Source organism: Cupressus sempervirens, chromosome 2, assembly GCF_028749045.1.
Source record: "Cupressus sempervirens isolate cs-2001-9-10 chromosome 2, ASM2874904v1, whole genome shotgun sequence".
In the NCBI taxonomy this organism is placed as follows: Eukaryota; Viridiplantae; Streptophyta; class Pinopsida; order Cupressales; family Cupressaceae; genus Cupressus; species Cupressus sempervirens.
In genome coordinates, this window is record NC_143119.1 from 315,877,347 (window position 1) to 315,894,616 (window position 17,270).

General features: G+C 34.2%; 1 protein-coding gene across 6 annotated transcripts; it reads right to left on the reverse strand.

The window, feature by feature from the left end:
* Positions 1–1,694: 1,694 nt before the first annotated feature.
* On the reverse strand, positions 1,695–6,190 carry LOC149572373 (putative protein phosphatase 2C 9). 6 transcript variants are annotated; one of them, XM_089813544.1, is made up of 7 exons: positions 5,799–6,190; positions 5,428–5,581; positions 5,175–5,300; positions 3,770–4,018; positions 3,211–3,493; positions 2,549–2,703; positions 1,695–2,383 (listed from the first exon to the last, which is right to left on the reverse strand). In XM_089813544.1, exons 3-7 carry the CDS (start codon positions 5,217–5,219, stop codon positions 2,246–2,248), a joined length of 870 nt encoding a protein of 289 aa, XP_089669670.1. In that variant the 5' UTR covers positions 5,220–5,300; positions 5,428–5,581; positions 5,799–6,190; the 3' UTR covers positions 1,695–2,245. The 6 variants fall into 6 exon arrangements, with proteins under 6 accessions (XP_089669670.1, XP_089669671.1, XP_089669673.1 ...); XM_089813545.1 differs by having other exon boundaries at positions 5,428–5,477; positions 5,617–6,188; XM_089813547.1 differs by having other exon boundaries at positions 5,175–5,308; positions 5,799–6,181.
* Positions 6,191–17,270: the final 11,080 nt, after the last annotated feature.

Genomic DNA, 17,270 nt, shown 5'->3' on the forward strand with positions numbered 1-17,270 from the left:
ATACTATACTATTTTTCAAACTTATGTATATCCAATTGTTGGTGGATACACAATTAAGATTTGAATTCATTGTTTGATGACTTCTCATATCTATTGTTATGCATGAAAAACTAAGATAATGAGGAGAAAATTAACAAATTAACCATCAAATAATGACAATAAGAGTCTTAACAATGATTAGATTTTTTTAAAATGGTGCAACAATAAAAGAATCATCTTACTTATTACCACCTCATACTAAGTAAACAATATGTATACCTTGGAAGATATATTATTTTTAAATTTATTAAATAAAATGTGCGCGCCCATTCTTCTTTATTAAAATTCAAATCATTTATTCTTCATGTATTGTCATTTCATAGAAACAAATATTATATATGTCCTACAGTACTAACAATAACTTTTTAGTTTTTAAACAAACAATAATGTACATAAAAGTATTAAAAATTATATTTTCAAACAATTGTTATTCAAATATATATATTCCATAATATGTAAGATATATTAGTGAAACATAGTATTGAATTCTTATAATTTATAATATAAATATTTGTAGTGATGTATTTATAAATAAGATTTGTATTTATAAATCAGAAATTATCTCATAGCTTGTTCAATTTGAAGTAATAGAATAGTTAATAGACATTGATCTCTTAAAGAAGTTGACTGGTCCTAAATTAATCAATTATAAACCAAATGTTTGCCCCCACAACATAGATACTTAACATTTAAATAACTAAGAATTATTTGGTTGTGATATAAAATTCTTCATACAGAAGTTCCAAAATGATTTATATCAAATTAAAATGTACAATTTCCTTTTTCTTCTTTTTTAGCTTTTTGGTGATGTTTTTTTTGTTTTGTTAATAAATCTTGCAAAACTCTCCAAATTCAGATTAATCAAATTTTGTCAGGAACATGAAATCGACTGAATATCAAAATTTTAATGCAAATTGATCCACGCTTAATGTCGATTTGACAACAGTAATATTATGAAGCATTAATTGGTAGCTGTATAAAAATAGTCTCTAACAATTAAGTCTAAACAACAAAGAAAACCAACCAGACAAAAGGAACTCTTGAGGGGACGTATAACTACAGATTATCACTGACTGCTTGGCCGCCTTATCTAAGTGTGTGCAGTGTTCACATTTTTCAGAAGATCTAAATTCAAAGGCCTGTATTAAATGACCTTAGAACTATAAAATTAAATAGCACACAACTCAATGTGAAGCAATAATTAGATATTATATCTTAAATAAATCTAGCAGAGTCTATAAATTTATATTCAACAAAATTAGTTAGGGCCACGCGCTCTAACAAACTATCATATCCAAGAAAATGAAATCATAAAAAGAACTCACTACACCAAGTTTCAAGTCGCCCACCTGTAAGAAATGATGCAAAAGGTCAAGCCATTTTGGTGGGCCAGCACTTTGCAATTGAAATCACTCACCCATAGAGGTCATCAAAAAAAATGAACCCGACAAAGAAAATTATCACGCCACTTGCCCTCTTTTGTACCCCCGAAAATCACTCCAAATTAATTGCAACAATGCAATAAGTAAAACCAGCATAAAAGTTCTCCTCCAAAAAACTTCCCACTGGCTCAGCAAAATGGGCTTTCAACAACTTTGGGTAATACCCATGAAATCAACAGTAAGTACTACTTTACAAACTATTGGGATCCCATATGAAAAAACAAGATAGATTCGGTGATCGATCAGTCAATATATAAATGAATCTAAAATTGTCATCCTTTGATAAGCTCTAGTTAGGCAAATAATCGCTGGGATCACAGCCAGGCATGTTTGCATATCAGGAGCTTTGGTTCAGAATGCATTATTTGAATATTGTATGGATTTCTATTGGGAAGATATACCACCCATTATATTTGCTTCCTATGCAGGCCAACAGTATTTCCTCCATGTTTAGCACCTGGAAGGTAACATGAATTAGAGAGAACTCAGTGGATGTACTGTTGTGAGAGGTTTACTTCTGTACAATATGCAAGTATAAAAAAATCTGCTAATCTTCCAGACTAATCAGCCTTTTTGTTTAGCAATTTGCAAAATGAGGATCCTTCCGGCTCTAGAGTGGTAAGGCCCCTGAAAATAGTCAATCCTTTTAACACAAATTTGTAAAACTATACAGTCATAATCAGATGAATCAGAATCACTGCCTTGATCTGAAGTAGAACCATGGGAATGGTTGTAGTTGTGCCCATTACTAGCTATAAGATGAATCATCTGAAAGAAACTACAATGCAAGAGATATCATCTTTGCTTTCCCTGTTTACTGCTTCTGTTGCCAACTGCTTTGCTGCTACTTGTGGATCCTTTGTTTTTTTAATAAAGTCAACAACCTCCTGATTCTCCATAACCTGATGACAAATAGTGTCATTCAAATAAAAGTATTGAAAACTTCTCACTTATTGCAGCAAAGCATAAAAAGCCCTATTTTACTAAAGAATTAAAAGCAACAAAAAGAAAGTTTGAAAGATCCTTTGAGTAATAAGTTTCATGTGCTTCAGGAAAAGAAGATCAACCTTCCATAAACCATCACTGGCCAGAATTAGAAATGCAGTTCCAGAATTGATATCAACTACTTTAACATCCGGATCTGATCGAAGATGCAATTTCAAATTCTTGTCTCCAAATGCTCGAGAAACTGCTAGCTGCCCATCTACCCTAGGCACATCTCCTGCAAGGCAGTTAATTTTCAAAAGTAGACTTCAGTAGAAGCAAGCAAAAATTCATTGATCCCTGGAAAATCAAGCTAACTACAACAAGGATGCAAAATACAGATGCAACAAGTATATTGATTGACTACCACTTGATGGTGGGGACTCTAAACTTTGAGTCAAATTTTTAAAAGTAGAAATGGGGATTTAATCCCACAAGGTATTGGCTAGATATTGTGCATAGGGGCGCCTCATCTCAACCCTTGTACTACAGTCTGAAGAACATGATTTCCTGGGTTTCCCTTTGTTCTAGGATACGACAAGCAATTCTCTCAAGCATACTAGGTCTGCAAATGACCTCACTTCTTGTTATGTAACATGAGACCGATGAGAGTGCTAAACATTAATATTAAAACAAACTGTATTGGAACTAGTATTGAGTATAAGCTATGCAATGAATTGTTTTAATGTCTATTTCATTTCTCAAATAAATGATCTCATGGTATTCGCTATCACACAATAACGACCTGGCATGTTTGAGACAAAACCACCCCTATGTTCGATGCTTCCACGTTCAATGCTGGTGCCTGGCTCATGATCAACTGAGAGCTGTATAGCCCTTCCATTCTGGCAAAGAACAGCTCTACTGTCGCCAACATTTGCGATGAGGAGCTTTTTTCCATCAATCAGGATAGCTGTTACAGCTGTTGAACCTCCAGGACCCAGCTCTGTTGCCTTTCCAAGAATGGCCTTGTCTGTCTTTTCATAGGCTTTAGCAATGGCTTTACAAGGATCAGACCAAAATTCATCCTGTAATTAAAGATAAACACCAACATAATTACAATTTGTAGAGACAAACATTCTAAATTGAACAGTACTTTATGAATGGTAGGCCAATATCCATGTAATGCATCCAATACAGTGTCTCTGACTCACAAATATCGATATAAGAGTTGCATTGAAACTACCCAGTAATTTTGCTAGATATACAACTGGCCAAAGGATTGCAGTGCACAATCCACACAAACAATACGTGGGCTTCAGCCAATCTTTATATTCAAGATAAGCTGAAACAGAGTCGCTCACCTCACTTAAGATATTTTGGAACAAGTTCTTTTGCAGGTAGGAGGCCACATTGTCACCTAAGTGACCATCAAAGATGGCATACAACCCCAACTCATGGCCTTCGATATTTTTGAACTCAGCAACATGATAGTCCTCCATAGGATGACTTGACTTGCCTTCCACTAGATGAAATCCATGAACAATGCTCCTCGGACTCTGCTGGCTCTTTCCTTTTCCAGTACTACACGCTGAATTCACACCCGAGACCATCTACAGGAAAATAAAGGTTGTGCTTTGAAAAATGAAGAGGAATGTACTGATTTAAATACAACTAAAATGAAACTGCCAGTGGCCAATAAAGTCATCCTCTCGATATAACTTCAACATAGTAATGTGCACATAACCATTAGACATGCAAAAGTAAAATCTAACTGAAGTTAAAACATCGATAATCATGGTATATGATTTCTGGGAAAGATTGTGTAAGAGTTTTTTCTTTCATCAACATTTCGGATCATACTACATGATCATTTTTGTTCTCATTGACTTTTTGGCATCCTGATGATGGATTATGTAGTATGATCCAAAACGTTGATGAAAGAAAAAACTCTTACACAATCTTTCCCAGAAATCATATACCATACTCATGGATTGTGGAAATCTGATAGCTTTGATCATAATCATTCCAAAATGTCTTGCCCTAGCAGTTGAAACTTGAGCTATCTCGTTACATAACTTCAAATTCTACATACAAAACGACCAAGGAACCCTTGAGAACCTACTATATCCAGCCTCTTCTCTAACAGATAAATTATGATTAAGAAATCTTCGAAGAGATTTTGGCAACTCGGGATTATTCAAAAGTTTGATCAGATGCCAAAACCTGTGAGGTACGAAATTCAAAAAATGCGCATAAGATAAAGCAAACATGTCTCCTGGTCCAAACAAGGGGGGAACTAATATGACCAAGGGGTATGCTAGCTGAGCTGCGACACAAAACCCACAACACAAGCTCCTAGAACCTAATCTACGGCAATCTTAGCACCTATCTCGCTAGAATCATGTAAATGACAGACAGAACCAGGACTTCATGACTCAAACCCAACTTGGGGGTATCCTCTCCACCTCCTAATTCATGCTATATCGAAGTCACACTTTCAGCTGAATTGACAAAAAGAAACAGAAATTTGTAAAGAAAAGGTTTGTATAGATAAAACAATCGGGTACAGAGGTGCAGTTTGTTTCCCTTTTTGGAAAGTACGTTAACCCTAACCCATCACAACCTGATAGTAGAATTGTAAAATTAGCAATTATATTTAGTGCATCAAACCATAAACTAAATTGCAGATATTCTGTTACTGTGAACCTATCAATAATTTAAAAGTCTTCTCCAAAAAAGAGATCGGAGGAAGCCTTAACAACTAACCTTGTGGAAGCAGCTGATCCTCCGTCCAAACATGCAGCATTCCATGTTGGTGAAGGGAAGCTTGAACTATCAAAATAGCCGGTGACTGTTTTCTCAGTAGGCCCTCCAAATTGCAAATCAGACGGCCTGCGGGACTCATGCAATCCAATTCAAAATGAATTTCAGTACCCTAATAAGATCAAAATACAAAGACCCAATTGCACAAAAAAACAGGGCGCCCAACTGAGGGAAAGGACGGAATTCCGTAACATACCAGAGGCTCCAATTGAACTTATGGGTATCCAAGAATCAAGCCAAGAAGCCCTACAGAGATGCACCCAGAAAGCACCCAAAATTAGCAGGCGGAACTGTGCCAATGCATCCTAGTGCAAATGTCCATAACTATGGTGTGGAAATAAAGAGTTTGCCTGTATTCAAAACAAAAATCGACGGTTGTAAAAACCTGCTTGGTTGGAATCACCGTTTGTACAAAATCAAAGTCAAACAAGCCTCCCAATTCATCACAGTTTCCAAAGTTGAAAAAGAAATCATGCATCAGATTAGAATATATTGCCGATTATGTTCACACATAATTAGGTTCGTTACAGAAATGTGGAAATCATGTGTGTTTTCTCCATGGTGTACCATATTTTTAGCCCTGCCAGCTTTTGTGAAAGTGATAACTTGCCGCCACAAAGATTTGACTGCTGTTTAGGCCATTAGATAGCCCCCCAAGTTATTCCCTCTTCATTTAGGTGAAGAAAGGGGTAACCAAAACTCAAAATATTGTTAAATTGTGTGCTATTTAGAGAAATTGTATTCCAGAAAACCAATAACTAGATTCGAGGCATCAATCAAATGAATCTTCTCTTCATTGACTTAGGTTGTAGTGTTCTAAACATCTATGTTTTCATGGAAGTTTGAACCCATCCACTGCTCAAAATTCTTCCATTGAGAAGACGTTCTGGATTTAGGATGCGGGAAAATGCATAATTTCCATTTGAGTCTCTTTTTGAACGTCATGATGTAGTTGTCCTCTCGCCAATGCAAAAATAATGTGCTAATATTTTAAACATTTATTTTGCATTACTTAAAAAAATTCTAGTCTATTTTCACATGTTTTTAGGGTTTGTTTTTAATTTGTATTATGTGCTTTTTAAAAACATTTATTTAGAACCACTTGGAAATTCTTTTGCCTCTATAATCATATATTTTTATAGACTTGTTTTAATTTGTATTTTATTTATATTTATTTTAGATAATTGGTGTAGGTAGAATAGAATTATTAGTAATATTTATCTAAATCTTATGTAGTCTATTGGACAAAAAAGAATAGGTTTTTTATTTTTAAGTTTTTCTATAATATATTTGATCAAAGATATCTCAAGGTAGTGTTTTTTCTACCTTTGGTTTTTGGTGTCCTAGTTAACAAATTTTATAATCTAGTTGTGGCATTACTTCATAGTATCATGATGATTCTTTAGTGATAGTATCATGATGATTGTTCAGTGATAGTATTATTTCACATCATGGTATTATTTCATTCTATGGTATATTAGATTGGTTGTTTCAATGATGACATAATATCAGTGGTATTAGTATTAGAGGTATTATAATGTTTTAGTAAAGACTTGATATCCAGTTTATAGTATTTGCATGATTTTTGTTCAACTTGGTTAGTGATGTTTGTTTGGATTGAATATCAACGATGTTTCAGTATTTACACATGGTATTGTGTATGTTAAGTCAACAACGATGTCATTGAACATGAATTCAATGTTAGTGATTGATGCATGAGCACCTTGGGTGTAAGGGCAATCTTGCATCAACCAAAAATATTTATATTTTTTTTGTCTTTTGAATAAAGGTTGTTCCAATACATAGTTGTTATCTATAGGAGCTTACTATTTTTAGTAAGTTGGTCATATAAGCTCAAAATGTTATACTTTCACATGTGGAGGTCCAACTTAGATATATCGGTCTACCATACAAGTTTCATTCCCATATCTTAAGTACTGGTGAAGTTGTTGCATATTTTCGGTATGAATTTTTTGCATCAAAATTTCATGCTCAATTTTGAAGGCCTAAATGGCTCCTAAACGAGGTCAAAAATTCATTCACAAATGTGTGCACTATCTTCCAATGTAGAATAGGAGCTGACATTTTTGAAAAGGGGTTATAATAGCTCATTAGGTCAATGGTTTGTAATTTATGGTTTCCATAAGTTGGGCTACCCGAAAATGTAATCTCTAAAAAAAATTGAGTCAATTCTATGTAATAAAGTGTAGTAAAATGATATAATTTTAGGCTGGTCAATCCAAGAGTTAGGGCTAAGTGTCTAGTACATTCTTGAGAAGTGGAAAATGCCTATATAAGGAAGGTACATAGGTTGTTTGAGGCAAATTGGGTGGTATTTCGCAACTCTATCTTGTAGCATATTATAAGGAAGGCACCTATTTGGCTTTTTTTTTTTTTTTCCCTAAATTCAATAATTCCATACTTTTGGAGAAAATAGAGCCCATTTCCAGTTCTTGCAAAATTGTTGTTGTTTCTCTATTTTATGTTGTGTGTTTGTGATATTAAGGGGAGCACCCTTCATCATTGATATGGTATCCATAGTAATATATTTTGATCTCAATCAAATGATGAAAAACATAAATCTTTGGTAGATCCATCTTTATGATGTTTTCAACATCAAGTATTTGAATTATTACAATTATTGCACAAAATTTGTGATTAAGGCATAGCAAACTTGTATTGTTAGGAAGGACTTTTGTGTTGAGATAATGGGTGTTTTACACATTGCATAATCATTTTTATTTTGTATTATTTTATTTTATTGAACACCTAGATGGACATGCAACATGTAGAGATTCTCATAGAATATCCTTAATGAGTTGCATTAAAACATTGCGATAATATTTGATGTAAGTGTTATATATTGGATAAGAAATAATTAAATGCTCAATATTAAATGTGGGTCAATGGGGGTTTGGTAGCACATGGTTTATGTAATACCCCTTAGTGGTTTTGTGGGAGCTTGCTACTATAAAAGCAACCATAAGGGTAGTTGTTGATGCAAGAAAAAGTGAGACAAACGAGAGACATGTTGGCCAAGGTAGCATTTGTGGAGGATGGAAGCATGGCACTAGATATGTGGATTCGTGCTTGTTTACATAATTTTCTTGGTTGTTGTTATGGTTTTGAAGGCTTCCATAGTTGTATTGCAATGGTGTTTTGTAGAATAATACATGGTGATGGATAGTTTTGGAGGCTAGGTTTTTCTCTTAATAAGGGTTTCCTTGGGTATATCTTGTGTCAAATTTTGTGGGTATGTTGTCTATTCTCTTGCATGTAGATTTTAAGTGTTTATTTGTTTCAAATCTATTATGGGTTATGTAGAAATGGTGATATGCTTGGTTACAAGTTTCCTTACAAGTGGTATCATAGTTAGATTTTGTTGTTGCAACCCTAGATTGAATTCATGGGAATGCATAAAAGAATAAAAGAAAAAGCAAGATATCTGGGGTTTGTAGGTTATTTATCGTACATCCGAGGGTTTTGGGTTTGTTGTTATGATGGGTTGTTGACATATTTTGGACATGTCAAATTGTTGGTTAAAAGATATTTTTGGATGTTTCATTTAGATGAGGGTTTTAGCGGGGGAGGGGGTGGTTACATAAATGACCACCTAGGAAAAAATAGACCTCGCCGTTGGATCCAGATTGGTCTTTCTATAAATTTTGATATATAATTTGCCCTACTTTGGCCATGTTGAGAAAAATGCAAAGCTTTTTTAGTCACAATCCATGATAGCCATCAAATTTAATCTTGTCAAAAATTTTGTCATTAAAAAAATGATTTCTATGAGAAAATAGTTTATCTTGTTAAAATGGCCATAGCTTTCACTCAAGATGTCAGATTTCAAACATCTTACAATTGTTGGAAACCTAATTCAAAGAATTATAATGTGTTTTAGGTTTGATTTTGTGATTTTGACATTTTGTCATGTTTTATGAGCCTCAAAGCCAAATTTTATTTATTTGTAGCAAAATTTTTGGCTTAATTTGGGTATATGGAGTCAAATTATGGGCTTCAAATAGTTACTTAAAAACTCTTGGAGAGCTCTACACATAGATTCAGATTTGGTGCAGGTTTGACATGGTTTATTTGGTTATATGTTGATTTGATTAGGTTATGATTTATATTGACTATGGTAACATTATGAGTTTATGACATGGTATATTTTGGAGATCTAATATTTGATGTCATTGTATACTAAGTTTATATATCAAATTGGTCTCATGATGGTATAGCTATTAGTATTTGACTTAGATATGTATGATGACTTGGTTAGGTATACAAGTTGTGCAGTGTTGTAAGAGGTTTATACTTACGAGTTTCATTTATGACTTAGATATGGGTTATCTTTATCCACTAATCTTTAATTATTGATGCATTTTTAGATTGGTGGCTTAGATTTGGGTTATTTATGCCTTAGTCATGATTTGTTGATTTTTCTTCAAGTGGAGAGGATGAGATGTTTTTACTATGTATAGTTGTGGTGGAGGATTGTGGTTTACTATTTTATGTTGATAGGTTGAACACTTTGAAAGTTAGATGCTCAATTCATGGATGTAATCATGGTGTCATATATTTTGGCATGATATGATTTGATATACAGGCACTTCATTGATGTTCATTGGTTTGGATTCCTAATTTGGTTGTTGTAGTATATAGATTATTGGTTGAGGATCATGGTTGTTTGATTGTATTTTGTGGAGCTCATGATGTGCATTTTGAGTTTTGATTGTTTAATGTCTTGGTTGATTATCATGATTAAAGGATAGTTTTTCATCATGATGTCATAGATAGCTTGAATACACAATTTACTGGGAGCTTGTGATAGTGATGAGGTGGTAATGCAAGATTACTTTTTGGTTTATTGCATCTTCTTGGTTTGGAAATTTTGGTTTTCACTTGGTACTAAAACTTTGATTGTGTGTGTGTAGACCTAGAGGATCTTGATGCATGTACGAGATAAAATCTTATATATGATGTCATGGGTGACTAGGTACTATGGTTGAGTCGAAGTTGTTGGCATTGATATATTTTATTGAGTATTTGTAGATGTTAGAAGATGTCTTGGATCCAGTTGTTGTAGAAGCATCTTTGACATTTGCATGGTACACTTATTAGTGGTAGTTATCTTCATGGTGTGTGGAGATGGTTAAATCTTGAGGATTTGTGGGGTTCTTGGTACAGGTGTGGTTTATGCTTGCATTTGACATATTATCCTTTGTGTTAGGATGTGATGTAGAAGCATCTTGGGTGTAAGAAAAATCTTGCATCACCCAAAAATATTTCCTTTTTGTTTCTTGAATAAGGGTTGTCTCAGTACAGAGTTGTTATTTATGGAGGCTTGCTACTTAGTAAGTCAATCATACAAGCTTAGAATGTCCTAATTTTAGAGGTAGATGCTCATCTTGGATATATCAACCTACTAGTTAGGCTCAATGCCATATTATGAGTATTCATGGATTTATTGCAGATTTTCAATGTGCAATATTGGTATAAAAACTTTAGGCTCACCTTTGAAGGCATAATTGTGTCAGAATGAAGCCTGCAAACTCGATGGATGGGCACTTATGTGAATCTGAACCTATAGATTAGAAGGTGAGAATTCCAAAAATTGGTTATAATAGCCAATCAGAGCAACGGTTTGAAAGTTATGGTCCTCCAAAGTTGAGATGATCAAAACTTCCAAAATTAATGTCAAAGGTGTATTTAGCCAACTATATATGTGTTGTTAGGGTCTGTCAATCCTAGGTATTAAGTTTGAGTGTATAGAACCTTCTTGGGTAGCATAAAATTGCCTATTTAAGAAATGTCTAAACATTCTAGACAGCTTTGGGTGATATTTCATAGCTTAATCTTGTAGATTACCATAATGAAGGCACCCATGTGGGTTAACATATTGTAATCCTAAATTCTGTAATTATACATTTGTGGTGATAATAAGAAGCCCATATTTTGTTCTCTCAAAATTGTTGTTATTTCTTTATTTTTATTATGTATTTAAAGTTTTAAGGGAAGCACCCTTCATCAAGTTGTATCATAGATGGAGTTCCTGAGTGTGTAACCAAATTGTCGACTATGAGATAGTTACACTAGGACTTTGGTTTGGGCTGAGCGTGTAGATAGATCATTGATTTTGAGGTAGTTTGCACTAGGGTTTCAATGGAAGTGCAAAAATGCCTCCACAAAGAGAGCTTGGTGGAAGAGTTATAGGTGTTACACCTGAGGGTTTCGGATCCCTCCAAAGATAGATGCAAGCATTGGAAGAACAAATTCATAGAGGAATTAACCTTTTTGTAAGAGATGAAAGCGAGGATGAGGACGAAGAAGAAAATGTTGAAGTAGAGGTAGTTCTAAACCCAAAGGATGAAAGGTTTTTTAAGGCCATCTCCAAGATTGGAAAAAGACCCAAATTTGAGGTTCCCACATTTTTGGGAAATCTTAACCCAAAAGATTTGATTGATTGGATCAATAAATTGGAGGAATACTTTGAGTATGAAGATACTAAGGATCCTGATAGGGTCAAGTTTGTGAAGGAAAAACTAAAGGGACATGCGAAGATCTAGTGGTAGGAATTTTAATTGGAGCGAAATAGAAGAGGGAAGGAAAAAACTACCAGATGGGATCATATGATAGCTAAATTAAAGTTACAACTCATTCCTTTGGATTATGAGCTTGATCTATTGAAGAAAATACAAGGGTTAAAGAAAGTGGGAAGATCTATTCAATAGTCTACTGAGGATTCTACCAAGTTCTCATAAGAACTAGCCATACGAAAGCTGATGAGGAGAAAGTTGTATGTTATCTAAATAGATTAAGGTCAAGCATTCATGAGGAGTTGATCCTGGTTTGAATGACCAATATTCAGGAGGCATACTAGTTTCCTCTATGATTTGAGGAGAAGCTGAGAAAAAAGTTAGATAACAAGAATAGTGGTAGAGGTCACAATGGAAGATCTAGTGGATGGTCTTATGGAAGCTAAAATGATGATGCAAAAAACAAGGATGAGGCTGAAAGTGGTAGTCAAAACTAGAGGGGAATTAATTCCAATAATTTTTGTGATTAGAACAATAGAGATCAGTTTAGAAGAGGAAGAGGGAAATGATCTGGAAGAGGGGGTTTTTGTGAAAAATTCTTTCATTATGGAGAAGAAGGGCATAAATCATTTGAATTTTCACAAGACCAAGGAAGGATAGATTAAAGAACAAAAGGCTGGGCTAGAGAGTTGTGCATGTTGATGAAGATGTCAAATAATCCCATTCTAAAGATGCTAAAAGAGGAGAAGTTCTAGTTAATAGGAGAGTCTTGCTAAGTGTAGAGAACAAACTTGATCAAAGGAGGAGCTTGTTTCACACTAGGTGCGAATGTGAAGATAAGTGTTGTGATATGATCATTTATGGTAGAAGTACTAAAAATATAGTGTTAGAAAATATGGTCACAAAATTAAATCTTAAGAGGCAAAAACACCCACATCCATATTGTATTGCCTAGGTGCAGGATGCCCACAAGGTCATGGTCAATAAGTAGTGCCTAGTGAAGTTCAAGATTGAAAGCTATCAAGATGAGGTGCTTTGCGATATCATACCTATGGACATATGTCATATGTTGTTGTGTTGGCTATAACAGTTTGACATGCATGGTTTACATGATGGGGGAGGAAATACCTATACTCTAACAAAGGATGAAGTGAAACATAAGTTGAAGTAGTTGAAGGAGAAAGAAGAAAAGGTATGTATTACTGCTAGAAAATGTTTTGTTGATGGAAAGGAGTTTCTCCAAGGTATGAAGTATGGGCATATGTGTTTTTATGTATATCCAAAAGATGGTAAAGAAGAAGTAGAGGAGGTATCTACGTAATTTGCAAATTTTTTGGGAGAGTTTCTTGATATTGTGTCAAACAATGTACCTGATGGATTACCCTTAGTAAGGAAGATCAATAACCAGATGGATTTGATTACAAGTGCCAATTTGTGAAACAAGGTAGTGTAGAAAATGACACCAACAGAAAGTGAAGAGTTGAATAGATAAGTTCATGAGTTGTTATAGAAGGGGTTGATTTGAGAGAGTCTAAGTCCATGTTTTGTACCAGAATTATTAGTACCAAAGAAGAATAGAGAATGGAGGATGTGCACAAATTTGTAAGCTATCAACACTATCACAATTAAGTATAGATTTCTATTACCAAGGATGGATGGTATTATGGACTGTTTGAGTGGAGCAATGCATTTCACAAAGATAGATCTAAAGAGTGGATACCATAAAATTTGCATCAAAGAAGGCAATGAGTGGAAGAGTACTTTTAAGACAAGGGAAGGGCTATATGAGTGGTTATTCATGCCTTTTGGGTTAACCAATGCATTGAGCACTTTCATGTAGCTCATGAATGAGGTACTAACAAAGTTTCTAGGAAAGTTTATCATTTTTTACCTAGATGATATATTGATCTTTAGTAAGACATTGGAGGAGCATTTGATGCATATTCAAAAGGTGTTTGATAAGTCAAGGGACGAAAAGTTGTTGATAAAACCTAAAGAACTATATTTTTGTGAAGAAGGAATTGGTGTACCTGGGATTTGTAGTTTCAACAGAAGGTCTCAAAATGGACTTAGAGAAAGTAAAGGCTATCCTTGAATGGCCTACTCCAAAGAGTGCTATAGAAATAATATCTTTTCATGGATTGGCTAGCTTTTACAGAAAGTTCATAAGAGGTTTTAGCAATATTTATGAACCCTTGACTAAAATAATGAGAGGGGATAGGAAATAATTTAAGTGGACTGTAGGAGCAGATAAGAGCTTTCATCTGTTGAAACAAAAAGTTATAGAACAACATGTTTTAGTACTTCTAGATTGTGATGCTATTGGTATTATAATAGGAGTTGTTTTGAGCCAAGAAGGTAGACATGCTTCTTATTTTAGTGAGAAGTTGAATGATGCCAAAAGAAAATATTATGTTTATGATTAGGAATTTTATGCTATAGTTCAAGTATTGAAGAAGTGGAGACAGTATCTTCTTCCTAAAGAGTTTGTTTTGTATATTGATCGACAAGCTTTGTAATATTTGAATAGGCAAGGAAAATTAAACCAAAGGAATTTGAATTGGGTTGACTTTTTGCAAAGTTATACATTTGTTTTAAAACATAGGAGTGGGAAGTCTAACAAAGTTGCAGATGGTCTTAGTAGAAGACAAATTTTGCTAACAAAAATGCAAATTGAGGTGGTTGGGTTTAAGGAACTCAATAATTTGTATCTAGAGGATCTTGATTCTAGTAAAGCATGGAAGGCTTGTACAGAACTTGTTACACTTGATAGGATGAAGTGATTTGATTTCATAATCCAATATGGTATGTTATTTAGAGGAAGCTAGTTGTGCATTCCAAGAAGTTCAATGAGAGAGAATCTCATAAGGAAGAAACATATTAGAGGATTGGATGGACACTTTGGTAGAGATAAAACCATTGCTTTGGTTGTTGAGAACTATTATTGGCCATAGTTGGAACAAGATGTCAAGAAGTTTGTATAGAATTACAAAGTATGTAAGATGGCAACGAGTGAAGTAAAATGCAAGGTTGTATCTATTGGAAATATGAGGTAGGCAAGGTTATGGAGAGGGGACGGGTGAATTAGGAACCAATAAAATCTTTATCTTGCTTCACCAATTAATCATTCATATAATATTCTAATCTAATTGCATGCATGAAAGAATGAAAGAAAATGAACATTCACGATACTTTGACACAAGATATGGTGACCCAAAAACCTTCCAATTAGAAATTAAAACTAGGGTGGTGATGATACCCACAAGATTTAGTACTATAGTATAAAGTTAACCTATTAAGGCTTACAATTGACCAGTTCTCGTGATCTGGTCTATTAGGAGCAATAAGGACTGCAAGGTCCACCTTGTAAAAGGATTTACAAACATACAATGAAGTATGCACTCTATTAAGAGATTTAGCAAGGACTGTTAAGTTTACCTAGTTAAAGGATTTGGTTGATGCACTTGTTAGGATGAACCAGTGGCTGGTCTCTGATTTGCAACTCTAATTTTCTAGTTGAGATTCCTTGTATTACAATGATCATTTGTCTATGATAGATACTACTTTGGTGTCCCTTATACTACTTGTAGCCTTCTTTAATTCGCACTTCTGCTCATCATATACTCTTCATAAACATTCTTGGATATGATACAATACATTACATTTATGCCAATCCAAATTACAACTCACTAGGGTCGGCTACAATACTAATTACATCATAATCCACAAAGTTGGCCAAACTATTGTAACTTAGGCTCTGAAGACAAACTCGGTGATGTTCTGATACACAACAAACATTGTCAATGCTCATAAATCTTTGACACTCAGTTGAACTTGAAGCTTGCTTCGTACTAATCACTTTCAAGTAGCTTGAACTTGATAAGCACTGTGTGGCTTGGTGAACTCTGAGAAACTCAGTAGCAACTAGATCACTAGGTTGATATTGCATGACTTGATCAATACTAGATCCACTTTGTTAACTCTGAGAGCTCGGTAGATACTATTGGACTTGTTTAGTTCATACCAGAGCTCGATTAACACTACAATCTTCTTCACTTCCACTGACTAGCTCAGTAGCCTCTGCTACACTTGGCTTGCACTAAACTTTTCCTCTAAAGCTCGGTAAACACTATGTAGCTTGACAAACACTGTATAGCTCTACAAACACTACAAATTGACTACTTATCTCAGGAACAACTGAATCACTTGGTTAACATTGCAAACTGGATGATAAGCTCGGTAGCAACTGTAGAGATTGGTAGAAATATAACTAATTGAATAAGTGTTGAGTCACCGATAGACAAATTGACCTTTATGTCAACAATCTCCCCCTTTGGCATTAGTGACAAAAATACTTATCAGAACAAAAAATCTGATCATTCAAAATTGTAAGTGAAAACTTCCTTTTCCATCATTCTGTGTCTTCAACTTAGTTTTGATTTTCATTTGTTGTAGCTCGTAACATATTCTATTTTTTTGAATTTTCAAAATTGCTTTTGTAAAAGTATTTTCTGCTTATTCATACTATATTTCTCTCCCATACATATATCTCTCTTATATACATATAGATGGAGTATAGTATACTTCTCTTCCTTTAGATATTACTTCTCCCCCATTCTTATTCATATATAATATACACTTCTCCGCCTTTTTGACATAAATTCCAAAGGTGTATAATATCTATATGTTACTACCAAAATGTGACAAGAATTCATAATGTACCTTTATAATAAGTACCATTATCTTGTCTCAATTTTCTTGTAGCACCTTGCTCACATGTAATGCAATCTAAAATTTTGCTGATAATTCCATCATGTAATCAACTATTGAGAAGTTGTTATCATGGATGAATGTCTTTGCATGTGCAATATGTTTTTGCAATGCATCCATGTTTGGAAGAATCATGCCTTGGATTTCTGCAAGTGTGGCCCTGATCCTAGCTTCTTCCTTTAATAATTTTTCCTACACATTTTTTGGATATTTGATCTTTGAATAATGTGCAGAACTATGGCTTGGGTCAAGTGGCAACTAGTGTGCAACTTTTTGGAACACTCTATTTTCAAACTTCCTTTCTATTCTTTGAAGTAGCTTCTCATGTCCATTCAAGTCTTCATTGAATATGTGGACAATAACTACTAATTGATCCAAAATAGGTTGTGTTCCATCAACCTTAATAATTAGAGCATCAACAAATATGCTCTTTATGTCTTCAAAAACTTGATTCTCTTTCTTCTTTTCTTCTCTAAGCTTTTGTTGCTTAGTTGTCTTCTTTAGTAATTATCCCATGGTGTCCATCTTATCAAGAGTGAGGGTAGAGATATCCCAATTCATAATAACTATATCCTCATCTAGATCAATTGTTTCTACTTCTTTTTCCTTTTCCTTTAGAATGATGGAAACAATTTGTTTCCCCTTGTCTAGGACTTTAGTACTTAGTTGAGACTCTTTCTCAATTGTCATTGTACTTGCTATAGATATACTTGGAATAGAAGTAATAGTGTAA